We start from the raw sequence: 27,501 nt of genomic DNA on the forward strand, positions 1-27,501 counted from the left end.
GGTTTGAAATTCAGTGATGTCGAGTTTCTAAGCAGGAAAATGCAATTATCCAACAATCTTTATTCTTAAGTACCATCGTCCTTAACAGTATAAATAATGACAATGACATGCATGAGAGAAATAGCATCGATTTCATACAAACAGATTTTTTTTTTTTTTTTTTTTACTGCAAAGTGATGAACAGAATCAAAAGTTGAGAGTAAAACAAAACTGATGGAAAAGAAGAAACAGTGCTCAGACTGAAATTTTGACCAGAATAAGAACAAACAAAACAGTGCAACAATAAACAACAGAAACAAGTGTCAACATTAGTGCTGAAAAGATTATAAACCATTAATCAATTAGTCAAGTATGCATTTTCGCTGGTTCCGCTTTCCAAAATGTGAAGATTTTCCCACTTTTCTCTTTGTTTATACCATTTGTACATTGAATCTCTTTGGGGTTTGGTCTCTTGGTTAAACAAAACAAGCTCTGGGAAATGTTCTGTTTTCTGACATTTGACACTCTAAGCAAATAATTAAGTGGAAGAATATTTAACAAATGAATCATTAATGAAAATAAAAATTAGTGGCACTTCTAGTCAGGATTTAAAAACGTCCTAAAAAGTCTTCCTACAGGAGGGTTTACGCTGTGTACCGTAATTACAAGCATCCAAGTTCTAGTTATGACTGGGAAACTCTGATTAGATCTCACATGGCACTAAATAATGTGGAAGTGCCTGAAAGCCAAACAACTGTGGACGCCTCATATCAGCCAAAGATTGTTGTTCAATGTATTAAAACCCACATTTAATCAATATGGTGTTATATTGTCAATGCACAGTATTTTAATCTTCACATGACCAACTCTATAATTATACAACCTTCTTGATGATGTGAACACAGGAATCTTTCCCATCGCTACCGTCCGTCCCACGTGACGTGAACGTGACATTAAAGTCGCAGTGGCTCCCAAACTTTGACACCACGGTGCTTCATAAAAACATTTTCAGTCACGGATCCCCTCCTTTCTGCTGAACACCTGAAAAAACTTGTGAGCCACAAGGTGTGTTGCGTTACTATGACGACCAGCAACTGCATTGTCATTAACTGAGGTGTTACTGCATATTACACATTTTTAATACAGTGAAATTAATATTTTTTCTTACTTCCTCTGTTTTAATATATTTGAAAACCTAAATATGTAAAACATAAGTAATGTAAATGTCACATCAATTTAAAGCTGGGGTAGGCAGTTTTCTGGGAAAGGCCCCTCTCTGTCCTAAGCCCCTCCCACCAGACGAGCACGGGCATATGCATGTGTTTCATACGCGCACGCAACGCAACAGCGTTTAATACTGCACTCGCTCACTCACAGTTTGGAGGCCAGGCGAGTAGCGGGATACCAACAGATAGGACGTGACGGGACTGCAAAAATTGCAGAAGGAGAGGAAGAAAAAGACAGTAATATCAACGCAAAGCAGAATAAAATTAACGTATGATCATCGGAACCTCCTATAATCTTATCAACAACGCCGGAGAGAGAGATCAGATACTGGCCCGTTTCTACACCCTGGTGCTGCTCGTTGCTCTGGGACTTGGTTCAGAGCTGTGGGTCTGGTGACAGAGGAGGTTTAGGAGGTGGACAGTGAGGGAGAGTGCACATATGCATGCAGGTAGGTAGATAGGTAGGCAAGCGGGCCATCTGATCATTTCATGTGAGCCGAACGAAATGATTGGACGGGGTTTTTACGGGCCTGCGAGGCCACAGATACCAGAGTTTTTTCTTTTTGGTCAGCATTTGATTTATCGATTGCTGTTGGAATGTAAAGAGAATTTCAACAAATAACAACAAAAATGCTTCTAAAATAAATTGCCTACCCTAGCTTTAACGTGGTAAATGATATTAAAAATGCACAATAAATGTAGAAAGACACGAAAAATTTGGCCTGTCCTCAAGGTGGTCCTCTGGGAACCACTTATCTGGGGCGTCCCAGAAGGGCTGAGGTCAGGAGAGAGGGACGAATGTAGAACTGACTAAGCAGTGACCTGGACTGTTCATTGAGAACTTCTTCAAAGGTGACCTGTTGAGACAATGTTCCAGCTGGACCTAATGACCCGCTGTGAGAAAGGTAAAATGGGGTTCTTAAATAAAATGATAACTTAAAACTACACAACTAATAAATATTTTCTTGCATTTCATTCCAGAAAATGCTTTCTTTTTTTCCATCAGTATAGCTTTTTAGTGTTTACTGACCAGTATAGTGTATTTCAAGAAAAAAAAAAAAAAAAGTCGTCTTCCAAATGCAGTTTCTCTTTTAAATGTCCAAACAATATGTGACCAAGTGTTAAATATTTACAAAAAAAAACTATTTACACCCTCAATCCAGATACATACAGAACATATTCACAACAAAAGTGATTGTACACACCAAGGTTGTACATCAGAAGCTCTGAAGTGAAGCATGATGATCAGATAGTTAATAAAAAATGTCCCAACAACAGCTGCACAACCCCTGCGCATGTCAATGTCAATCTTAGACAGTGCGTCTTTTTTTTTTTTTCTCCAGTGGAGGTAAAGTTCAATGATGAGGTTAAATGAGAGAACGGAGAGCTGGGTTGTATGTCTTGACGTCCTTGCTTCCTCTGCCTCTTCCCCCCCCCCCCCACACTCTCCAGTACAAAAGTCAACATTAATACACAATTTGTTTCGTTTTTGATAGTGCTTTGGGAGTTGCTAACAAACAGGTTTATAAAACATTCCGCTCTAAAAGCACTATGTAAAACATCCATGGCTCAGAGAGGCTGTGTTGACTTGTTTGTTTGCAAATGCTTTTAGAAATGTAAAATACATTTTCAGTTTGTGTCCAACTGTTTCAGAGTCACTTTGTCTGAGAGCTGAGTAGCTCTTTTACCATGCTACTTAATGTCTGAATTACCCATACAAATTATTCTAAAATACGGGTGGAAAAAAGTCAAAATGTGCACACATGCTCCGAGGGCTGACTGATGAGAAATTAAAACCCAACAATCTACTGTGCTTTAAAACCCCCTCAGACTGCATACTGGCTGGTTAGACCTCGCCCACCTCAAGCGCTGATTAATTAGGCGACTTTCCTCGCAGCGTACTCCTTTGATGTCGCAGTGGGTTATGGATTCTGTCTGTCACACAGACCTGGTAGGAGTCGCTGTTAGGGAAGCGGGTCTGGCAGCTGTGGAGTGGAGTCGTGGAGCGTTATCTCCAGTTTGATTGCTTGGCTTTGTGCTGTGCTAACGCTAGGTTTCACATTCATATTTCATGCGGCGAATGTACGCATGGGGTGTGTGTTTGTGTGTACCCTGTTCGTCAGTGCACACATCTGTATCCCTTGTTGTCACGCGCTGTCCTCCCTCTCGTGTCCCCGTGTAGCGTGTGTTTATTAGCGGGGTAGCGGCGCTCGGACACGGTCAACAGGATGAGGCACTGATCTTCTCTGAGACCTCTGGGTCGGACTTGGCTACCAGGAAACGTAGCCGACCTCCTCCCAGACGAATCAGATCCACCGCGCTGTGTGGAGCAGACAGGATGCGGTAGAGAGAGAGAGAGAGGAAGTACAGGGAGAGAAACACAAGAGTCCAGTTACGTGGAGCTCAGCAGAGACGGTGAGGATGAAGGAGCATTACTGTCTGGGCTCGCACCAATCAATCAAAGTAATCAATCAGCTTAAGAGGCTGACAGATGGGTATGGTTAACATTTTGGGAAGACTGCTCACTCTGTCATCAATGTCAGTATCACCCGCTAGTATCATAAATCTCCATCAGCCCACTGTTATGGTCACAGAAACACCCTTCATACCTCTGGTAGTCCGCTCCTATCAGACTGGTCCCGTTCACAGCCAGGATACGGTCTCCGATCCTCAGTCTGCCGTCAGAGGCGGCCGGCCCGTCGGGGATCAGAGTCCGGATGTAAATGCCTGGAGCGTTGAGAGGGGTGTGCTGCAGGAGGGAAACATGTCAGTCTGTGTATGTGTGTGTCTATTATTTAGTTTGAGCATCTGATTAAACTGATTCATATCACATGTTATACCACTGCCATGGAAAACACATATTTTGTATTGGCTGGCAAGAGTTTTAACATAGTTTGGTTCAACCACTATTAAAAATCAGTGTCCAGGGTATATTAAACTGGAGGTAACCATAGCAACAGTGCTACTGCTTTGTGCTAGGTTATTAGGCAGGAAACTGGTAAAATAGACCTTGGCGTGCAGTAAACTGACAACAACTCTTTTTAACAAATGGAGGATATGAATACAGCTTCTCTTTGCCTCTGCTAAATCTCCATAACACGCAGCAAGGTTTCGTGATGAACAAAAATAACAGACTTGGCAGAGGAACACCACTTTGCATCTCATTTGTAAATGTCCTCTGAAAGCACCAATAGTCATTCTTGAAATATCAATTATCACATTATATCATCATATAATAATATCAAATCGTTTGGTAAAATATTGTGGTATCACTGGTCTTTTATATTTATCAGTAGCAATCTGTCTCTTTCATCAAGACAAAAACACACTGCTGAGACCGGGAGGAACAGGTAAGAGAGATGTTTTTCAACTGGTATGACGTTCTAGTGTTTACTCACCAGGCCATCTATGAGTCCCATGCCCAGTCCGTAGGGTCCTTTGTCCAGTTCCACTACAAACACCACACACAAGTCATCAGGAAGGGGAGGGGCGCCAGGGGAGGATACAGGGAAAGGAAACTCACACCCACTAATACACCCTGCAGAGGACACGGACAGCCAAATGCACAAACACACACACACACACACAGGGTCTTGCTATGGGGTTGGACAAACATGAGAGGAAGAGCTTGTTTGCTGTGCACAAGACACACACAGAGGTACTGAGACACATGAGACACATGCACAGGTGCAGCTAACACAGCTAATCTGACACACAAACATGTGCTTCTCACAAGAGCCTGCAGATGTCACACTCACTACGTTGTAAAAACAGCATAACGCTAAGATGCTGCTTTATGTGAGAAATAGAGACGACCAATCTGTTCAGGCATTTTAACAACAGAACTGCAGTGAGACTCATACTATTTAAAAAAAGGTGAAATTTTAAAGCTGCATTAATCAATTTTTAGTAGAGCGTAAAAAAAAACTACAAAACAAGCTGAAAGATACACAGCTCTGCTATATTACAACCTTGTAAAGTACATTTTGGTTAACAGGTTTGTCTGCTTACATATCCAGTGGACAGAAAGCAACTTTATCTCCCACTGGAGTTTCTGGCTATATGATGACTGTACGCCTAATGATAACTGCCTGCAATTTGTTGGCGGGCAGGTAGGGTTAAGTGAGATTATCACAGCTTTTTGCTGAAAAAAGCTGCCTGCTGCTGGAAAAAGGCTTGATGGGAGCAGTGACACTAAATTTAACATGCTGTAAATTTATGAGCTGTAAACGAAAGCAAAAGACGCTAAAAATCTATTTGGAGCTGCTGTTATAGTAGGTGATAATTATCTCCCATTCACATTACATTTTATCCAATGTTAATATTGATTAATGAGCCATGAGTGAATTTAAGACTCGTTTTGTGCAGTTGTTATTAACATATTCCTGTGATGTAGTTTCTCTGAGTGAACAAACACAAGATACAGAGAGAGACTGAACCACATCCTATAGGACTTTGATTGTAACACTATCAACTTAAACAATTACTTTGGGAAATTCACTTACTGCTTTTCTTTTTGAAAGTTCGATGGGAGATCGATAACTCATGTCTGAGTTGAGTACTGAGCTGGACTGGGAGGCAGTTTGCACAGCTTAGCATTAAGACTGGAAGCTCAAAGTTCAAGAGCACAATCTCAAAAACTCACAAATTAACATGCTGTGTCTTGTTTGTTTAATCCTTACACAAACATAAATGTAAAAACAGGAAGTTGTGGTTGTGGAGAGAGTTACATGCTGTAACAAATTCATCATGATGATTAACTGTTTATCCATCTGACCAGTATGTGCAGGTTGCCTGGCAACCTCACTGTGATAACAAGACTCAAGGAAGTTACTCTGCCTGTCTGTTGTTCGCCAGTCGTCCATCTCCTCATCTAACTCTTGGAAAGAGAGCAAATAAGTGTATTTCCCAAAATGTTGAACTATTCCTTTAAGCTATATGCTAGCATGCATGTGCTGTATAAAACTGATATTTCTGCAGTGTTTACTGTATATGTTTTGTCCTGATACACTACAAGAGTTAAGATATAAACTGCACAATTGTATTTATAAAGCAGGGGTTGGACACAGTAACGGAAACACTGGACAATATAATATGTTTAACTGCAATATGCCAACAAAAAACTATTGCAATAGAAATTTGTTTATTTTTTGAGACTGTATAAGAGGTGTTTATTTCATGATTGTAATTTTTGAAGGTATAGATTGTGGTGTTTCTTTCTTTTACATTGCTCATGTGTTTCTGTTATTTTGTCCACCTCCTGTGCATCATTCAGCCTACCCTCCAGTCCATTGGCGATTAGTCCGTTTGTCTTTTTGCATTCTGCCGCAGTTCTGCCGGCGCAGCCGTTCGTCTGGGTGTTAGGGCCTATGATCTGCCCAGGCCCTCCTCCTCCTTCTGGGTACAGCGGGGTATTGGGAGGGGTCAAGAGGCAGGACGGGTCTGGATTTGCTGTTCGTGGGTGGTGGATGGTGCCGTTCCTTCTGAGGCTGTGTGTGTGTGATTGGCCTGAGGGTCTGTCCCGTCCTCTCTCCTCTCCCGTCTCTGCCGTCATCTCGTCCCCGGGACCCCCAGAACGGGGACTGCTGTGAGCCGGAGGCAACAACTCCCTCTGTGTGTCGGGATGGGACAGAATGATGTTAGAAGTCAGTCCAAGGACTGAAGTGAGGATGCGATGTATAGCAGATGTAAAGAAAATACAAACTCCTGTTCATGATGGAGCATTCTTAAATGCTTAAAATAAAGATGATTACAGAGATTTGAAGGTATGAATAAGCCACTTTACCATTTAACATTTACACTTTGTGAATGTATATGTGTTTCTGTGTGCGGGTGTATGTGTACATGTAAGGGTGCAGTAACACTTGGGATTACGGTCTAGTCAGCCGTTCCCACTAATTAGACAGCCTAAAGACTAATCAGATTAACCATGATTTAACCATGTCTAGGTTTCGGTGTGTGTGTGTGTGTGTGCGGGTTGGCTGGAGTAGAGGGTTTTTGTCTTTAAATTTATGGGATTATGAGGAACTCCTCAACAACCACAGCTGCTGAGGCACATGGCCAGGATTACTGTTAGGTGTGTGTATTTGACAATGTGTGTGTGTGTGTGTGTCTGTGTGTGTCCTTTTGACCTGTATGTCCGGCCAGTCAGCTGTGTTGGTACCGTTGGAGTGTGTGTGTACACTGGGAGTGTTGGTGTGCGTTTGCGTCTTGGTGCGTAGCCCCCAGAGGTAGTGGCGGACGTAGAGCAACTGTCTGTAGATGCTGTCTTCTACACACTCGCTGTCCAGGTCGACTCTGAAGCCAGCGCTGGGCAGCACGATGGGAGGATGGTTCTCAAAACTCTCCAGGAGGTCCACTACACACACACACACACACACACACACACACACACACACACACACCCACAAACTGATGTTTACACATATAGGAACACACTCATGCAACATGTTTTATACACCCTGGAAGTGTAGCTTTCACACTCCAACAGGCTGTGACGACTGCAAAAATAACTAGTACATGATGGTAACTTGGGCTGCAAACTGCTGTTGTTAATGTAGAAACCAAGTCAGAATTTCTGCTTCGACAATAATCTATTAACTACAAACAACAAACTCCCTTTGATACCAAAGTTTAATGTCTCATGCAAACTGACATCAATTCTTTTCAGCTCTTTGTATTCAGTCCTCATCTATACCAACACAGCTCACAGCTTTGCCTTGCAAAGCTCCGCCGTGTTAACTTGCATTGCTTTTGAAAAATAACAGTGTCCTACTTTATTCTTGTTTCACAGCAGCGATGCAGCTCGCCAATCAGAATCCATACTGAAACTAAACAGTATACTTTGACTTGTTTACAGTGTGCTTCAGCTGCAAACACCTGCACACAGGGTTAGCTTAAATATATATATATATATATGTGATAATCATCCAATGATTTTAAAGGGGATATTTTGTCCCCTTCAAAGTTTTTTGTGATTTTCTGTCTATACTGTTATAATGTTGGATGTTAAACATGGTCAAAGTTCCAAAACCTGAGGTAAATGTAAAAATGCTCCCTGCAAGTCAAAAGCCAGTCCTAAAAAATTAAGGCGGGTATACATCTACAGACAAGACATGAGGGCTTTCAATTGCCATCATTTTGGAGATTTTACCAAATAATTTTTAAAACAAACATACACATTAAAACATACACATGTACCTGTTCTGTATATATATGCCTCGTCCTCACTGCTTGGTTGCCATATTGGGACAGGGCCAACCTCCACTGTGAGCTGGTACTGGGTGAGAATCCTGTGCAGCTGGACTGGTTTCAGGGTCGGGTGCTCACTGGACAATGCTCGCCAACTCAACTGTACACACAGATGACAGAAAAGAAAGGAGAGAAGTCTGAGAAGGTGAGATGATGTGTGGACAGTCACAAGTTGCTCCTGGCTGAACTTTATCAAAGACATCAGTGATCAATAGTAGATCGGACTTCTATATGAAAGACTACACGATTAAGTGTCTCAATGACAATACTTTGACATGGATTGCCTCCATTGTTTGGGTTGATGTTAAACTTGACATACATTTTAAAATAGTAGGCTTTTCTGTCTGTTTTCAACTATTGCCACCTAAGTAGTGCCAAGAAGCCATATGTAATTATAAACCCCCCCTCCAGATAAATCTTGTTTCAGATTGTGAGTGAATGTGTAAGAGTGTGTGTGTTGTTACCTGTGTGAGCTGTGGCGGGGGTGTAGCCAGTATAGACACAGTGCTGTTGAGCTTGGTGAAGAATTTGTCCGCCAGATGTCCGAGACCGGACCTACTCGCCCACTCCATAACCATCCGCAAACACGCCTGAATCTGCAACACCTTAGAGCGCTGGAACCAACCCCGAGATGGACCTACACACACACACACACACACACACACACACACACAGGGTTATTTCATCAGAGACACTGCAGTGAATTTCTCTACTAGGGTGTGTGCATGTCTGAGAGAGAGGCAGACTAAAATAGAGACTATGTGTGTTTCTTTGTGTGTGTGTGTGTGCTTCTGTGTGTGTGTGTGTGTGTGTATGGCAATAGAGATATTAATTTTTAATTAAGTTGATATTGAAGTCAAGGAAACAATAGCAACAGCCACCAGTCGCCTGCTCTGCACAGAATACAAATCGACTGCTGCAGAGGGGCTCAGCTGACTGGGTTTGTGTTTTACTGCACAACAAACCAGCACACAGCCTGCATTCCTCCCTTTGCCTAATCCTTTCTTTCTCTGTTTCACATCAAAGAACTGAAAGGAAGTTTTGTGGCAAGTTAAGCAGGCGATAACAGCAAATCTAGCATTTGTCAAGCTGGCATCCCATAGTTTGTCAATCTGTCATTGCATTACCTCACGACAGCAATAATTCCTTTTTAAGCTTTGCCCCCTCCCCCAAATTGAGCTCAGGCCTCTGCTGAGGTTTGGTACAAACAATGACAAACAACTCGACTGACACTGAGCATCATTTGAGAGTTATCACTGCTAGCACAGATATGATACCTGAATTTTAGTACCAAAACAATACATTTCTGGATGTCATTTAACTTTTTGTTTCTTTTAAATATGTATGTTGCTCAGACATTTCACTCCTAACCATAAATGGTGGCGCTAGAGGAAAAGGCAGGGAATCAACACATCGTCACTAGGATTCATCCTATGGACACCATTGATATCTGCGCTAAATTTCACAGCAACCCATCCAATAGTTGTCAAGATATTTCACTAAAAAAGACCTCAGGTAAAGTCAGGGGATCACCAAGGTCACTAGGATTCATCTTATGGGCACAGTAAAATGTACAAAATGTACAAAATGTCATGGCAATCCATCTAACACTTGTTGAGATATTTCAATCTGGACTGAAGTGGCGGACCAACGCTAGAGTCATGCTGCTGGTATGGCTAATAAAAACAATTTCATACAAGGAGATGTAGAAGGTTTAGCCTACTAGCTACTTTCCATCTGCAGTCCCTGGGTTAAGTAGACATGGGTTAAGTTTAAAATACAGTTAATACAAATTGCAATGTACAAAGAGTGCCATAGTCACATTTCACACATATTACACAGCCGACCCTAAGCAATATAACAATCTTCCCAGTCAACCCACTACCCGTGCCAATAATGTCCAGCCAAAGACACGAACACACAGTAATTGTCATATATCTATGTCATACAGTCATACACATAAGAGAAAACATGGAAGTCAAAGAGTCTTTTGTGCATTAAAATGTAAATACAGATAATTTACGTGTCAAATTAATGGCAGGGTTCCTACACATTTTCCATTTCAAAATTCCGTACTCTTCCAGACTCAAATTTCCAGACTTCTCGGTAGGTTTTTCAGACCATATTTGACATCTGAGTTCAAATAGCTAGATGTTTATTATGTTAATAAAATGTTAGCAGGTTCATTACTTCTTGTGGTCGGTCTTGGTCTCACGTTGGGTTGGGCCAAAAACATCCTGACTCTGGGTGCAGATGATGCTAATGATGCTGTGACAAGACGACAGTGCTTTTGCTCTTGCATGTGGCTTACAATTACCACCTCCCCCGTGTTGGAGATGTCAAATGATTTTACACAAAGTTTGCATCTAGCTTTCTTTTCCCATTTGGAATCCGTAGCCAACCAGGCTTTATATTTGGGATTTTTTTTTAAGATTGAAATCAGAAACTATCTGGTCAAAAAAAAAGTTAACAAGACTATGAGTCTGACAAGACATTCAATGCCAGCTTTTGGTTATTTGCTGCTACAGACACATTTTGAGGCGTGGTACCAAAAAAAAATGTTGACGTTCGATACTTTACGCTCTAAACTGGATGTGTCCCCACAGAATTCCTCTCTCTACAAGTTAGACATGACATGAAGCTTCAGGCAGACAACAAACTGGCAGCATTATGTGTAGACAGAGCACACATAACCCTTCAAATATTCTGCCATATGTTTTGGATACGCACACACACACACTCCCTTCTGTAATAGGCTTATGTCTAGGCATACAGTAATCTATGTGTGAGGCATTGCAAACAGACGAAACATCACTTAACCCTTTAGTAAAGGTGTCATAATGCTTTATACTATTGCCGCTGGTTTACACACAAACTCACCTTTAAATGCAGAAAAGCCATCGTACACTCTCGAACAAACAGCCCGAACGACAAAGAGCTACAGTATTCTTTATAATCTGTTTACAAGGTGAAAGATGTCACCGCACACACACACGAGCACACAATCAAACAAAACCATGAGAGAGTGGAGCATTTGCACCATGTTACATCCCCTCTCAGTCTTTCTCCATGTTGCCATAGTGTCAGGCTAACAGAGAGAGTGTGTGTGTGTGTGTGTGTGTGTGTGTGTGAGTTGCAGAGTGCCTGATGCAAACGTCAGCGTTACCTGCTACAAACTCACTTCACTGTTACCATGGACACCATTAGCGGAGAAATATCAATGAGCGACAAAAAAGGGGAGCCAGGGAGGAAGAGAAAGCCAGACAGACAGAGTGGGAGAGGAGCGGGAGGTGGAGGTGGAGACGAGCTGGGGGACAGGGTTAGCCTCTGCATGAATATAAAGGTATTTCTCCTTCTCCCTGTGCCAGACATGTGATCTCTCCTGTCTCTACTGGCTAATGAAGACATATGGCATGTGCGTGAGTGTGCATAAGTGTGTGTGTGGCTACAGACCACAAAGGGAGGGTGCGGAGAGGTTGGAAGCGTTAGGTAGCCGGATAGATAGATATAGCTGCCGGTAAATGACTTTTTTCTGTATTAAAGATAATTTAATAGACTATTAGCAAGGTTGTCACAACAACTGAATGCACTTTCAGCCCTTTACCCTTCACTCTGCCCTTTTCTTTCCCCTCCTCTCCTTCCTCTCCTCTCCTCTCTCTCTTTCGCCTCCATCCAACCCCACCTCTAGTCTTCTTTGTCTCACCCCCTGATGGCCAGATGGAAGGAATGAGGGCAAGGAGGAAAGGGGGGGGGGGCAGAATGCAGATAGGAGAAGGGCATTGAGGACAAATCTGGGTTAGTCTCTGTCAAAATGCTGACAAGGACACAAGGACAAACTCTCTCTCTCTGTCTGTCTCTCTCTCTCTCACATACACTAACAACTGTACAAATCCTGAGGGAGATCTAATGGAAGAGAATGTGAGTGTGCATGCTTTTTGCCCTACCTTTGTCCATTAGCTGGTTAAACAGTGACACGTTGGAGAAGAAGAAGAGGTAAGCAAACATCTGAGCCTGAATCTCCGGGTGGACCTGGTAGCCCTGCAAAAGCTCCTGGGCGTTCTGAAACACCTGCACACACACACACATGCGTACATACATGCAGATGAGCATAGAAATAATGTTGTTTATGTGTCTTTTGTATGTCATACTGTTGCTTTTGTCTATATTGTATATGTAGGGGATAAATATGTAGACTATCATTTATATTCTGTATCAGCTTTTTCCTTATTGAAATATTTAATAGATAACAAATAGAGATATTCCAAATGTCTCATGTATCATTTATATTTATATATAAAATTTCAGTATCTTTGCAAACACTTTGGCATCTCCACAAGAATTTAAAATAGATACGTTTGAACAAAGGTTGGCAGCACAGCATGTTTCTTTTATTGATTAGTGACCCACTAGCAGGTCAGTGATGTTTAAGAGGTTAAGAGATTCAGAAAGGTCCCAACAAATACTCTTAGAACGCTTTTTAGATCTTGGTTACTGTCTGAACATGAGGTTCCAAGTAGGGACATATGTGTTAAAGAAAGGAAGCGCTTGGCTGTCTAGACCTTCATGATATTGGTAAAGGTCATATTTCTTGCTGTATGAAGCAAAATAAAGAGAGGTGTCAACAGTCCACTCTGTCCCATGAAACTGTCTCTATTTATAGCAGAGAATCCCCCCCCTCAGATACAGCAGTGTGTTTGACAATTAGGACAGTTAAGAGACAGTCTAAGATTAATATCAGTGTGTCATATCCCTGTCTAGAAATTAGAGCCCAACCAGTGTATCAGTTGGCAGATATTAGCCTATCCCAGATATATTGGTATAAGTGTATATGTTGTCCAATATGCGTGATTTTTAGAAAAAAAATTTTAAAGTTATATGGGCAGCATTTTATGTATATTTGAACCTTTTTTCTTCTCTATTTGTGTTTTTTTTTTTTTTAATTTATACTTATTTATAATTATTAAATTCCCACTGAAGTTTACTGTTTCAGTGCACTGATGTCATTTTGGACAATAAAGTTTATTATTTGTTTATTGTTTATTTATATATACTGTGTATGTGTGTGTATATATATATATATATATATATATACACACATAAAAATAATGTGTGTGTATATATATAAAAATATAATGTGTGTGTGTATGTAAAGAATATCGGCCGATATATTGATATCAGATTTTTTTTACTCCCTATTATCGGTATTGGCATCGGCCCCAAAGATCCAGTATCAGTCAGACTCTATTAGAAATGTACATATTCTGTACATCATTATTTATTCAATAAATGCATTTCCACTGACTACTTGTCAAACTCTTACTGTCAAAAAAAAGAAAGTTTTATGAAATGTTGTCATTTCCTTTGGAATAATTCTTATTACACCAGAGTGTCTCTATTTTTCTCCTCCATGGGGCAACATAAAAAAAAAACAAGACTTGTCTAGAATTCTTTTGTTTCTTTTAAAGTAAAAAGTTTGAATTCTGAGACTTAAGTTAGAATTAAATAACTTTATTTAAAATAACTTTATTCTCAAAATTCAACAGATTTAAAACAAGACATTTGAAAAACTGTATGCAACAGAGTGAGAGGTGAAACACTGAACTAAGAAAAGCAGAAATTATTGATAGAAATTTCTGTTACATAATGACATTTAATAATAAAATAAACGCACTTACCTGCAGGACCCTGCGTACAGGTTCAGGAAATCCTACACCTCCTTTCCAGCAGGGCTCAGAGCTGTCGCCTGGGAATGGATTACAGTCTAACAAACCTGGTAACACTACATAAAGAGCCTGGACACACACACACACACAAACACACACAAAGAAAGACATGCACGTTGATGGAGGTTATCTGAAATTGCAGAATAACTTCATTCATTCATATTCTTTCCTCATCAAGTCATTAACTGTGTGTGAGTCTACCTGTCTTTCAATCTTTGTGAGGACAAATTTTTGATTTGAAACCATCGTAGTGAAGACATTTCTGCATTGTGAGGACATTTTGGCCGGTCCTCACAACTTCAAGGGGCTGTTTGAGAGTGTGTTTGTGTGTGTGTGTGTGTGTGTGTGTGTGTGTGTGTGTGTGTCCGTCCTTGTGAGTAACAACTCAATCAGGCCCTCTGTGAGGGTCTGTTATTATTCATGCAACCTTGTTTAAAAACAAGATAAAAAATGTCTTGTGCTCATTAAGAAGATGACAGTGTTACCGCGGTGACAGATTACCTTGGTGATATAGTAGACACATTGCTGGAAAGTGTACATGATCACTTCCTCCAAGATAGTCATTGCCTCGTCATTGGCTGATATGGTCGCCGATAGCAACGACTCCTTTGACCCTAGACACAGATGACAGATATAGAGGCATACTTAAGAGATATATACTGCGAGGGAAAGAGTGGAGGGAGTGTTGTAGCTGTATCAGTATCTACTGTATGTCAGTGTGAGTAATGACTCTTCAGCCAAGTTGTTTCCACACTCATCCTTCAGACTGTCTGTGTGTGTGTGTGTGTGTGTGTGTGTGTGTGTGTGTGTGTGTACCTTGCAGTATCTCTATGCTGTGTGTGTACGCTGGTGCTCTTTGCTGTATAAAATAAAGGATCTCGATGGAGTTGGACATCCAGAAGAAGATGGTCTGCAGGTCTGGGACCAAGTCTGAGATACTAAGCAGAGACAGGGAGGCTGGGTCCTGACTAAATGGGCACACACACACACACACACACACACACACACACACACAGTTAGGTACATACATACTCAAATATGGTACACATGAGCACACAGGCTCTTCTTCTTTCTAACACAAGTGGGAAAGCGATACTCACTGCTGAGCTTGCTTCTGAGCCAGCTCCTTTGTCTTCTCCTGCAAAGCGCACACACACACACACACACGCTGCAATTAAGTGCTCATTAAACTTTTAGGATGTGCGTAGGAGAACCACGGTTCGTGACGCTAACACTAACCTGCAGAAATGAATACCACAACCATATTTACAAAACCCAGCACAGTAACACCAACACATGTTGATAATCACCTTGTGCCCTACTAGCCTGAAAAGTTGAACCTAATTACATGAGATGACCTCCCACCCCTCCTTGTTTTTTGGGGTTTTTTTTTTGCAACACCTACTTTTGTATAAAAGATATAAACTAAAACTTACCAAATTCTGTTTTTTTTTTGGCTATTGTTCAGTCCATCATCTGACTAAATTGATATCATTAGGATCTTGGTTGCTTACATCCTTGCTAAACAATATCTTGAGGGAAACCCTTTTTGACATCTTTAAATGAGTCTATTTACATATTTAACCTCTTAAACTCCACCGGCGTCTTCGGCCGACATTACTGTCTTTCAGGGGCTGTAACAGGCTCAGTTTTAAAGCTAGATGATTCTGGTATCATATGAAACTAGACGACCTACGGCATCCATTGGTACCAACCATGTCATGCTAGCTTGTCAGGAAGGGGGCTAAATAACGCTCTAAAGTCAGGCAAAATTTTGGTGAGGGGAAAAACTGGCATGGCCAAGTAGTGAGACCACTTTTTTTAAACTTGACCTCACTTTATAAAATTATTTATTGTGACTTCTAGGATAATCACAGCCTCATGAAACTTTACAACCACAAACTAGAGACCTAGGGCATTTAGAGGATGTATGGCTTTCCCAGGCATACTGACAATAAGGGGGTTTCTGAGCAATTTCCAGAACAGAAGTGCTCACCATTCAATCGACAAAAAAAAAGCAGTTCTTACAGAAATCTCCAAATTCAAAAGTTTTTGACACCAAATCACATTATTTTTTCTTTGGTGTTCCTCAAGGTCTTAGTGTCTTGATGTGGTATTTTGGAGGGATTCTTATCAATTCTCAAGTGGTCAAAAATGGTTAAATTTCACACCAAATCTGTGTAACAAATGGTATCAACCCAAAAATTGCTGCAACAACTTATGAGACGTAAATGAGCACGGATACGGCCATCATATACTTCCATCATAATGTTCTAAGCCCTTATACACTCTAAACATTCAAAATTTGAATAGGCACCTTACCAAAACACAATGTTTATTATAAATTTATGACTAGAAAAAGTTGAAACACAGTGCTGAGCTGGATCTAAATTCAGATGATGTATATTTCTTCTATGTGGCATATACTGAAACCAGACTAAAACATTGGCCCCAGAAGTTTACATTTTCAAAAGATACACATTACTGTCTGTAAATCCTCATCCTTCTAACCTTTCTGTAAAAGTGAATCATGAAATACTGGTTTATCAAATGATCTAGATCTCTGAACACTCTCTATGGTGGCAGAGGTTGCTATGGAGACAGAAAGTTCATAGTATAGATAGAACAGAATATGTGTGCATGTGTGTAACACAGCTCAAAACATGTGATATACAACCTTGTTTAACTATTCACCTGACCTGATATGGCTGACCTGGTTTCTCTCCTCATGAGGTCATGTTAAGCAGACACTAAAGTACCGGACAGAGTTGCAAAAGAAGAGAGAGAGAGAGAGAGAGAGATACAGAGTCAGACAGGTAACAAACTGACCCATGCGATGGTCTGGATTCGCCGGACGATCTTGAGCAGCAGTTTTCCGAAGCTCCCAGGTGGGAAAGTAGAGGCAGAGTGTTGTATGCACAGACACAGCAAGTAGGCCGGCGTCAATTTATGGTCATCTCCTGAGAGAGAGACAAAAGTTGAAGGAGTTGGTTCACCAAGTTATAAAATACATTGTCTCATTTACCTCTGGTTGTATCCAGCCATAGAGTGCACAGATTTTAAAGGAAATTAAATGTTTCACTGCAACTACTTTTGACCTAGGGAATTATATCCATATGACAGTGAGGTCTGTGGAATATTTAGAGTAACCAGGACGCTGATTCTGGGAAAAAATACTGCTGTTAAGTTTTTCAAATGTAGTTTTTTCTATGGACCTTTTCATAGACGTTGTTAACTAGCTATCCTCTAACTACAGACAGAGAAGGGTGAAAAATGCTGGATGACACACTACCTCAACTCTATTTTTTATTTCAATACTATTTGGTATATTAATTTGGTGACTGTCACCTCCACTGTATTGGAGTGGCAGCAGACACAGTACCAGTCAAAAGTTTGGACACACTTTGTCATTCCATGGAACAGGAAGGTGTGTCCAAACTTTTGACTGGTACTGTATCTCAGAGACAAATATCTAAAAATCTAAAACCAAAACTATCTGTATGACTTGATACCATTGGAGCTCAGTGAGAACACAAGAAAAATGACCCTTTGATTAGTTGCAACACAGTACATCCATTGCATCTTGGATGTCTACCTGACAACTTATATAGTGTATCATAAATGAGAGAACAGACCTCCAGGTTCTATGAGGGACACGATCCTGTTCAAAAGCTGGTCTTCATGAGCCTGGTCAAACTCCAGCTGTAGCCTCCTTTTCTGACCTCCTCCTCTTCCTCCTCCTCCTCCTTCCCCCCCTGATATATTGAGCGGCCCTCCCACTGCTGTCCCCCCGCTGCGAGGTTTCACCAGGTGAGGTTTGAAGCTGCGTCTAACTGCTGGAGCACTGGACACCTGTGCTGCTCTGTCCTTCAGCACGGAGCCGCACATCTTACAAGTCTGAGCCCCGCCCTCTCCCTCCTCCACCCCTGCATCATAAAGCTGCCCCAGGGTGCGAAGGCGTGCCAAGGTCTGAGCCGGCAGAGGCTTAGCACCCGTGGGGTCCTTGTACAGGAAGATGTAATGCGCTCCGAAAGAGAGGAGGTCACCGTGTCGCAGCGTGGTGGAGCGCTCGCAGCGGGAGAAGTTCACCAGAACTGTGGCGTGGAGTACGGGCTCAACAGCCACACAGAAACGCTGACTCTCTGCCAGATCTTCTCCTTTGTTGTTGTTGTTGACATGGCGACGTGGTGCGGGAACCCGGCGTAAGCGGCAGTGGAGGGGCAGGATGTCAGGAGAAAACAGGCAGATGTTGGGGCGAGCTGATGGAGTCTCCTGACCCACCGTGTGCTGCTCTCTGTTCAGCAGATACACCAGGCAGTCCTGCAACACACAGCATATCTCACATAGTCAGATATATTGGAAGTAGGGCTGCAACTAATGATTAATCTGTCAATTATTTTATCAATTAATCAATTAGTTGTTTGTTCTATAAAATGTTAACAAAGCACAGGTTGCAACCTAAGATGTCTTTTTTTGTCCTGAGCAACAGTCCATAACCCACAGATATTCAGTTTATTGTCATAGAGGACTAGAGAAACCTGAAAATATTCACATTTAAGAAGCTGGAACCAGAGAATTTGGGCATTTTTTTCTTAAAAAAATGAATAAAACAATTTAATGATTATCAAAATAGTTTTCTTTCGATCGACTAATCAATTAGTCGACTAATCGCTGCAGTGCTAATCGGAAAGTCTCTAACTTCTAGCCTCTTTACTGTCCTCACCTGCCGATTGTATCCCTGAAGCAGCAGGAGGTGCGGGGACTGGTACAGAGAGTGCCTGACCCCTCCTCCCCCCTGACTCCCCTCTTCTTTCCTACGTCCACTGGAGGCTGCCTCACGTTCCCGGCCCCTAAAGGGCCCTGGCAGGGTTGAGTAATAACGCTTGGGCTCGTCTCCTACTCCCAGCTGCAGACATAATACACACACAGAAACACACATGCAATCAAGATTTAAGGCAGGTTGATAAGAGTTTCATGAATAATAACAACAGATCATCTTGACTAGACTTCAGCGGGAGGCTCCACCTGGTTGAGGCTGGTCTCGCTGAGGCTGCGGCAGAAGGATGAGTTGCTGGACCGGGGCAGGGTCAGCGTCCCCTTCGCCCTGTTCCTCTGGAGCTTACGAGCCTGGGCATTAATATCTACAGAGAGGCAGAGAGAGGAACGAGAGAGAGAACAAGGATAGAGAGAGAAGGGCAAAAGAGAGAACAGAAGGGGAATAATAAAGAGGACCAAAAGGGAAAAGAGAAGGAGGAGCCAGGAAAGGGAGAGAAGTTGAGGAAGAAAAGAAAGGTAACGAGAGGAAAATAAGTGTACTTAAACCTGAAATGTGCATTGTTGTCATGTATGTTTGATTCATGAGTGAACTGAGTAAGTCTGGATAAAGCAACTTCTCAGGTTGTAGTGACACATGTGCAGTCATGTGTGAGCTGAGTGGAAACAAAGTAAAACAAAACCAGGCGGGAGTGAATTGATCGCATTCAGATGAAGTAAATGGTGCTGGATGGAGCAGCACGTGTGGTGGACAACAGTGAACCTGATGAAAGGTGAGCTGAGCAGCTCCTCATGACTGAATTTGAGGAGTTTGAGGCCATGCGATGGCTCACACAGATTCACGTCACACACACACACATTCACGCTGGTTAAATCACTGGCAATGGGGGTGGCGCTGGTGACAACGCAGGTAAAGGTGGTCTCCATGGCAATGACTGACAGCCACCATACCTGAGACCAGTCCCCACCTTTAGAGCTGGACTGAACCACTCGACCAGACCGCAGGGGAGAGCTCCTGTGTTTGCCCAGCCCAGACCGACCCATTAGAGCCGCCAGGAATTGGGGGGTTTTGCTCCCTACAGCAGGGTGGGAGGGGTTGAGAGGCTGAGAAAACACCCCCTCGACAAAACACCAAGCACAGAATAACCCCCATACACACACACACAAACTGAACACCACAAGACACGCATGCACTGTGGTGCGTCTAGTGAGTCACATCTGTAGTTAGTAAGGAGAGATACACAGTTAAAGGTGTGAGGTACAGGATTTTCCCCCTAACATATCACAGTCAAATTAGTCACATATTGTTTTTGAAGTTAGACAACAAACACATTTTTTCATGACACATTTTAGTACCTATGATCGATTTTTGTCTTAGATTTCCCCAAGAGGCTTGTAGGTGAAACAAAAACCTGCAGAACTGTGAATGTAGAATACATCACTGAAGGATAATAATACAATTAATTTGGCTGTGATGTGTTCACTTGTTAACTGAAAATCCTACAGAACCTTTAAACTGCTATCTCGTTATAAAAAGTATATGTGAGAAAACACACCATTCACACATGTGCATGCACGCTCACACCTACGCAAGGGGAGGAAAAAAAACGGCAACTAGTGAGACACAGAGAGAAAGAGACTCCAGGGTAAGTGGGTTTTATAAACGCTATAACACAATAAAGGAAAGGCTAGTGTGAAAATGAAAATATGTGTGTTAATATGTATTCGTAATAAATAAAGTGATTTTATCATAGAAGGCATTCTTTGCTGTGTTTTTATTTTGCTATATTTGAAGTTTATGCAGAAGAAGAGTGTAAGTAACTATAACTGAAGAATAATAATTCTATATATTCTATCTATATATTTTCTTAACATCAACAAATTCCATAAAAAGATCAAAACCAATTGGTATTGTATTGTGTGTTGCCAAAGCCTGATATAGTTTACTCGCAACCCTCCATTTTTGTCCAAAAACTATTGGACAAAAAATACATAAATCTGTTGCAATGGCTGACATGTTCCTTCATTATGATGAACATTGGCACTGTTGTTCATTTTGAGTCCATCCCGCAAACACTGTTTCCCGGGTTTCATGTCTTTTATAGGTTCATTAGTGTCTTGTGTACTGTCTGAGAAGAGTACAACAACTGTACTACGCTGCAACAATAAAAAAAACAAAACTCAACTGTAAAACAAAGATTGACGACAGACTCTCTGGCTAACACAGGAGTTGACATAGCAACCAGTAAAAAATGTTAGAGAAATGTTAGTGTGGCTGCAAAGTGAAATGTGTTACTGTGAGGCTGAAAATACTTGCTCTATCTCTCTTTCGTACGCTTCTGTACACTAAGTGGGTGTTTTTGAGTTTCTTCACAGGATTCACAGGGGTGAGTGTGTGCAAGGGAGTGTAAATAGCAGCTTGTTTGTTTTTTTTAATCAATAAGAAAGAGAGAGCTATCCAATTTGACTTTTTTATATTGGGGCCATGTGGATGTTTCAGGCAAGATGCTCATCTTCAGCATGTATTGTGGCAATTTCATAATAAATAGACACAGGTGTGGTTAATTATAGGTGACCACAACTGGCACAATGAGTGCATCCCAGCAGGGGGAGCCACAACCATCCCAGGCACAAAGTCTCGTGATGTAGGTTACTAAAACATAAAAAAAACACAACACAAATATTCACTTCATAAGAAACAAGCAAATGAAATCTCCTCATTCATCCCGTTGGGAATGAGTGTACCAAGGCAGTATATCCAATATGTCTCCCTTTGGAGAAGGATGCTGACCCTGTTACCACGTCTCTGTGGTAACAGGGTCAGCAAACAGACAAACTTTTTATCAATCAATAAACCATTTTCACATAAAAAGGTCACTTCATGGTGCCTGAAGAGACACACAGACATCGATTAATATTACTGCATTGCAGATGTAAAGTCACTAGTTAGGTTATTGGTTTCCTGAGTTTGTGCACTTTGTTTACACGTCATCTATTGAAATCTATTCATATAATACAGTGAATCTCTCCAGAAAACTTACTTGAGTGTTCACAGTTCAGGTGGGAGCAGTTTTTGCAGGTAGGAAAATGATATTGAATCACTGTAGTAGAAATGTGTCATTCATTAAAAAAACTATAACAACTATAGAGACTACACCCATCCACATCCCAGGTCACAAAGGATTCAGCTTTCACTCAATCAATCGACCAGCTGTCCATGCATTTCTACTGCACCGTTTGTGTGTCTACGTGTGTGTGTGTGTGTGTGTGTGTTTCTTTAAGTGCTCGATTGCACAGGCAAGTGTGCATCTCTATTAGAAACACTGTCTTCACAGAACAGCACCTCTATATAAAAACGCTGGTAATCACACAGGAACAATATCTTCTCTACAGGATCATAAGTGTGACGAAAGCTCTTATTCTGCATCTCACAAAACACACACACACACACACACACACACACACACACACACACACACACACACACACACACTGCAGAGGAGCTAACGAGCTGTGCTTTTCTGCTGAGTTTGACATGTTAAGAAAGGAAGGGAATTAGACCAGCTGCTGTGTGTGTGTGTGTGTGTGTGTGTGTGTGTGTGTGTGTGTGTGTGTGTGTGTACCTGTCTATCTGTGTGTGTGTGTGTACCTGTCTGTCTGTGTGTGTGTGTGTGTGTTTTCTCACCGGCAGTGATGGTATCCTTCTCCTTGGCGTTGAGTTCCTCCACCTCTGCTCTCTTGCGCAGCTCAAATCTGCGAGCGTGTCCTTCTCGGGGCTTCCACAGTTCTTGGAGCAAAAGCGGCTTTTCATTGTCCCCCAGAGCACGCAGGCACTCAGTTCGCCACCCGCCTCCTCCAATCCCACCTCCCCCTACCCCGCCTCCCCCACCTACCCCACCTACCCCGCCTCCCCCGCCTCCCCCCTCCAAACGTCCGATCACATCACACAGGACATAAGAGTGAGCAGCATCCTTGTTGAGGGAGTAACGCTCGAGCGCCTCTTTGACCAGTTCCTGCGCACTGGAGCGTGGCGTAGCCAGGACGCTCTTGTAGTTGGCACCGGCACAGATTTCATCTCCAAAAATCTTCAGCACCCCAGGGGCCGAGCTCTGGGTGGAGAGTTCTGCTGGGTCGTCTGCCGGTCGCTCTGGGGGTTCAGTCGCCGAGCGTCGATCCCCACGCGTGTTTGTTCCAGTTTCTGCTGGGACACGGTCTCTGTAACTCAGAGTGCGGTACAGGACCTGGTGAACAGACAGACAATACTGAGTATACTGTGGTGCCACAGCGTATATGTTTCTTACACTGTATATTACAGGGTGGATCCACCAAAATGACGAAAAACACATTGTCTTGCTTACCTCTAGTGGTATCTAGTTTTGATTTTATTCACTCAGGTTAGCAGACATCTATCTCTGGGATTTCTACCTCCAACCCAAAACAGTAGAGGTGTTTGTGGAGCTCACAGCATTGAAAAATTAACTTTTCAGCAACATGTCTCGAAACAACATCACGTCACTCTGAATAATTCGTTTTAGATATTTCAAAGCCTCAGCAACAGGTTGAGATCAGGGCCTCGTGTCCCAAAAGCATCTTAAGGCTTTTTACACTTAAGGGTGTGAAAGATTTGCCTTGAGCAGCAGCTAAATCCAACAGTTTACTTTTTAAAACTTACTCAGTAATATGAATCATAAAGGTCAGCAAGACTGTTTGCAGCACATTAAGCTTTGTTTACATACTGAAGGATTTCAAGAATAAACACTTCATTGTGTTCACAACATTTATGCTTTGTGATTTATGTATTGCACGTGCACTTGCTCTTAAGTGCTACTTTAGGAAGCAATTTAAGAAAGGCTCTTAGAAAACACTCTTAACTTCTAAGACTGGGAAACAGACCGCGTTTTTATGTGTGTGTGTGTGTATACGTGAGTCATTGTGTACCTGTGTAAAGGTCCTGCTCTGACGTTTCAGGCGGCTCTTGGATGGGAGGGACAAACTGGCCCCAGACGAAGAACCGTAGAACATGATGCTGCTGTTGGTTTCACAAACTCCACAACTGGTGAGAAGGACACACACACATACACATCAAGAGGCGCATACATCATGAGAGGTAATGATGGACACACAGTTACATTGTACACTTACTTGTGGGACATTTGTAGATCTGAAAAGTGAGGTAAAGAAATTCTATTATGTTTCTCTACTCTACCGAAATACCACAAAATGTATCCACCATGAACAGACAATGTGTGTACACGTGTGTATGTGTTTGTAGCGAGTACCTTGATGCTGTTGCGTATTGTCGCACCTTTGTGCAGCAGCACCAGGTAAAGGTTTACAGTTGAGGGTCAGATGCTTTGCATTTCGTTTCACTGTCACCTTTCACACTGGAAAAAACAAAACAGACGATGTTCCTGTTAGTTAACAGACAAACTATGGTGTCCCTGTCGAGTTTTAAATTATTTAAGTTGACTTCTTTTCAACATCCTGCAGGATTCAGATGATATTACTGTGGTTTTTAGCTTTTTAACGATTTTTTTTTGGACCAAGGTAAGTGGTTTTCCCAGCAGAGACAAAACTGCAAATCAACATCTTATCATTGCCTGCCAAAGACATTTTCTGACTCAGGTCTGCCCGAATCATCCTCAGAGATTCAATTCAAATTTATTTACATATCGCCAAATCACAACAGAAGTTATCTCAGGTCACTTTTTACATAGAGCAGGTCTAGACCGTACTCTTTATTTTACAGAGACCCAACATTCTCCCATGAGTAAGCACTTGGCCACAGCGGCAAGGAAACGGGAAGAAACCTCAAGCAGAACTGGGCTCTAGGTGGGCGACCATCTGCCTTGACCGGTTGTGTTGAGAGAGAAAGAAGGAGGGGGGGAGGGGAGAGGGGAGAGAGGGCCTACACAGCATACAGCTTAGATCAGGGAAAAATCTGGAGATAAAATATGGATTTTTCTATATAAAAAACAATTTACAGAGACATTACAGATACATCCTGACCCTCTATTTCAAGCTTTGAGTTCGCTGGATACAATTAACCACAGCGCTTTTTAAATAAAAAGGTTGGTTTGTCATTTCTAACAAACATTTGACCATTGCATTATAATGACTTCTGTGCTTGCTTTCAAAGATGGCAACCTTCTTTGTTGTAAATGCACAGATATTATTTTTTAGTCCTTCATGTCAACTTGAAAACAGTTGTAGGGCTGCAACTAACAATTATTTTCATCATCAATTAATCTGATGATTACTGTCTGTCTTAATCAAGCAGTTGCTTGGTCAATAAAATGTCAGAAAATGGTCAAAAATGTCGATCACTGTTTCCCAAAGCCTAAGGTAACATCCTAAAATGTCTTTTTTACCCCGACCAACAGTCCACAACTCAAATATATTCAGTTTACTATCATAGAAGACTAAAACCAGAAAATATTCACATTTGAGAAGCTGAAATCAGAGAATTTTTCTCTTAAAAAAGTGACTCAAAACAATGAGCCGATAAGCAATATATTTAAGATAGCAATATATATAACGGTTGATAGATCTGTTTTGCATATTTTTCAGGGCTGCAAACTAATGGCTATTTCATTATACATTAATCTATTGGTAATTGCCTTTTATTAAATTGATTTGTTTAATTTTTTAAATGACAAAAAGTAGAGGAAAATGCCCGTCACATTTCCCCAGAGCCCAAGGTGACATCTTTAAATTGCTCGTTTTGTCCGACCAACAGTCCAAGTCCCCCAGATTTTTTAGAAAAATGGCAACTCATCACATTTGAGAAGCTGGATGTTTGACAGTCTTGTATGGTAAGTAACTAATAATCAAAATATCAAAATAATTTCTTATTAGTTTTCTATTGAGGGACTAATAGATTTATTGTTTCAGTAATCACATTTTCTCTCTCTACAATTTACTGTATCTGACTGTATTGCATTGTTTCCTTTGCCAGTATTCTGAATGCATTTTCCTTCAGCCTCTCCTGTAAAAATGTGATCTCACACTTAATGAAACTGCTTACATAAAGTATGAAAAGAAAAAATAATTATAAACCCTACGTATGCCTCCACCTGCATCCAGGTCATGCATTTTTACCTCAATAAGCAGGTGTGTTTGCAGTCCATCTCCCTACAGAAGATGAGTCACGCTGCTCTCTTGGCTTTGGATGAGCTCTTTTGACAGATGAAGACCTTTAATACAGTTTACATCAGAAACATTTCACAGCTACTGTAGCAGCAGCAGCAGCAGCAGACCCGTCAGCAGATGAAAGCAGCGCCTCATGCAGTGTGTTTTGATTGAAACTTGTGCAGTTATCCACTTACACAGTATATGATTTCTTTTATTTGGCAGGAGGCCTAAAAGGTGTTGTTGTAGCTGACTCTGCAAGCACTGGTGGGATAACGTGACTATTTTAAATGCCTGCTAATCCACAGTAATCTGGCTACTTGGCCGCAGTTAACTCAATCCTGAGACCAACACACACACACACACACACACACACACACACACACTTAGATTTACTTAGATAACTTTTGGGGACATTACATAGACTTACATTCATTTCCTAGAGACTTACCCTACCCTTAACCACTGACCCAAAATTCACACGGCTTTTGTCCCCACTTGGACAAGCTGCCCCCAATTAACTGGTCTTTAGTCTGAAATTTGTCCCTGAAAGTAGCCTATGACACACACACACACACACACACACACACACACACACACACACAGAAAGATAGAGATACAGACTTAAATTTTGCATTTTTGACCCAGTAGCTAGCGTTACATTTTGTAACCATGTTGTCACTCAGACTAGCTACAACTTCTCCAGCACCTTTTTTTTTTCTTGCTGTGTGTCCTTGTCTAGACTATGAGAAGGTCAAAATTAAATAGTGCGTTAAGAAAAAGTCGACACCTATAACGGGGTACATAATTCAGGACTGAACTTTTGACTACTATGGGCTTGCCCTTTATCTAGTGTCCGTCCGTCTGTTTACGACTTTGGGCTCACTGGTCGCCAGTAGCAACCGCCGTAGCAACAAAAGGCAGGAGAAAATCCTCAGAAATTAATCCGCTGATGAGTCGTCAGGCGCGGCGGCACTAAAGGCTAACAGCCCGGCCTCTAACGGTCAGCAGGTGTGTCTAATCATGACTGTAGTCGAGCTAATCACACACAATAAATAATCGATTAAGATAAACATTGTTTCGACAGGTGAACGGCGACACGTCAACTGAAAATAAATTAGCCGTTTTTTTAACTATGTGGGGGGATTTAAGAGCTCTGGCGCGTCAGACCGTTAATAAAATAGGTCCTGGAAAAAGTTGAGGTGTGATTCCAGCAGTGACAAGCCCAGTCCCCTGAGGGCTTTCCTGGGTGTCTGTTGCGTTGGTACTCACGCTGCCTGCAATGCGTGGCTCCATGGTGCTGGGGAATCCTTCCTGGCTTCTCTCTCATTACGTCCCCCCTCCTCCTTCTCCACCTTCAAGGTAGAAAATTCCCCTCTACAATGGGGTAAAAAAAAACACACCCAGCTGCCCTGCTC

General features: G+C 41.8%; 2 protein-coding genes across 3 annotated transcripts in view; both read right to left on the reverse strand.

Moving 5' to 3' along the window:
- The window catches only part of LOC137180013 (monocyte to macrophage differentiation factor 2-like), a 359,049-nt gene that overhangs the window by 314,441 nt on the left and 17,107 nt on the right, over nt 1–27,501 (reverse strand). The window lies entirely within an intron of this gene.
- radil (Ras association and DIL domains) lies at nt 41–27,493 on the reverse strand. The gene is made up of 22 exons (XM_067585168.1): nt 27,356–27,493; nt 24,232–24,336; nt 24,095–24,113; nt 23,891–24,005; nt 22,869–23,193; nt 22,638–22,817; nt 19,205–19,320; nt 18,903–19,085; nt 17,815–18,499; nt 17,009–17,139; nt 15,280–15,317; nt 14,996–15,147; nt 14,681–14,793; nt 14,132–14,248; nt 12,401–12,524; nt 8,921–9,093; nt 8,406–8,556; nt 7,337–7,563; nt 6,486–6,816; nt 4,604–4,743; nt 3,815–3,954; nt 41–3,525 (listed from the first exon to the last, which is right to left on the reverse strand). The coding sequence occupies exons 3-22, from the start codon at nt 24,103–24,105 to the stop codon at nt 3,426–3,428; spliced, it is 3,552 nt and encodes a 1,183-aa protein (XP_067441269.1). The 5' UTR covers nt 24,106–24,113; nt 24,232–24,336; nt 27,356–27,493; the 3' UTR covers nt 41–3,425.

Source organism: Thunnus thynnus, chromosome 3, assembly GCF_963924715.1.
Source record: "Thunnus thynnus chromosome 3, fThuThy2.1, whole genome shotgun sequence".
Taxonomy (NCBI): Eukaryota; Metazoa; Chordata; class Actinopteri; order Scombriformes; family Scombridae; genus Thunnus; species Thunnus thynnus.

Coding starts and splice junctions, on each gene's coding strand:
- radil (XM_067585168.1), bottom strand. Junction 12,525..14,131: donor CTGTACGCAGGGTCCTGCAG/GTAAGTGCGTTT, acceptor GTGTGTGTGCAG/GTGTTTCAGAACGCCCAGGA. Junction 3,526..3,814: donor ATAGGAGCGGACTACCAGAG/GTATGAAGGGTG, acceptor TGCTCCACACAG/CGCGGTGGATCTGATTCGTC.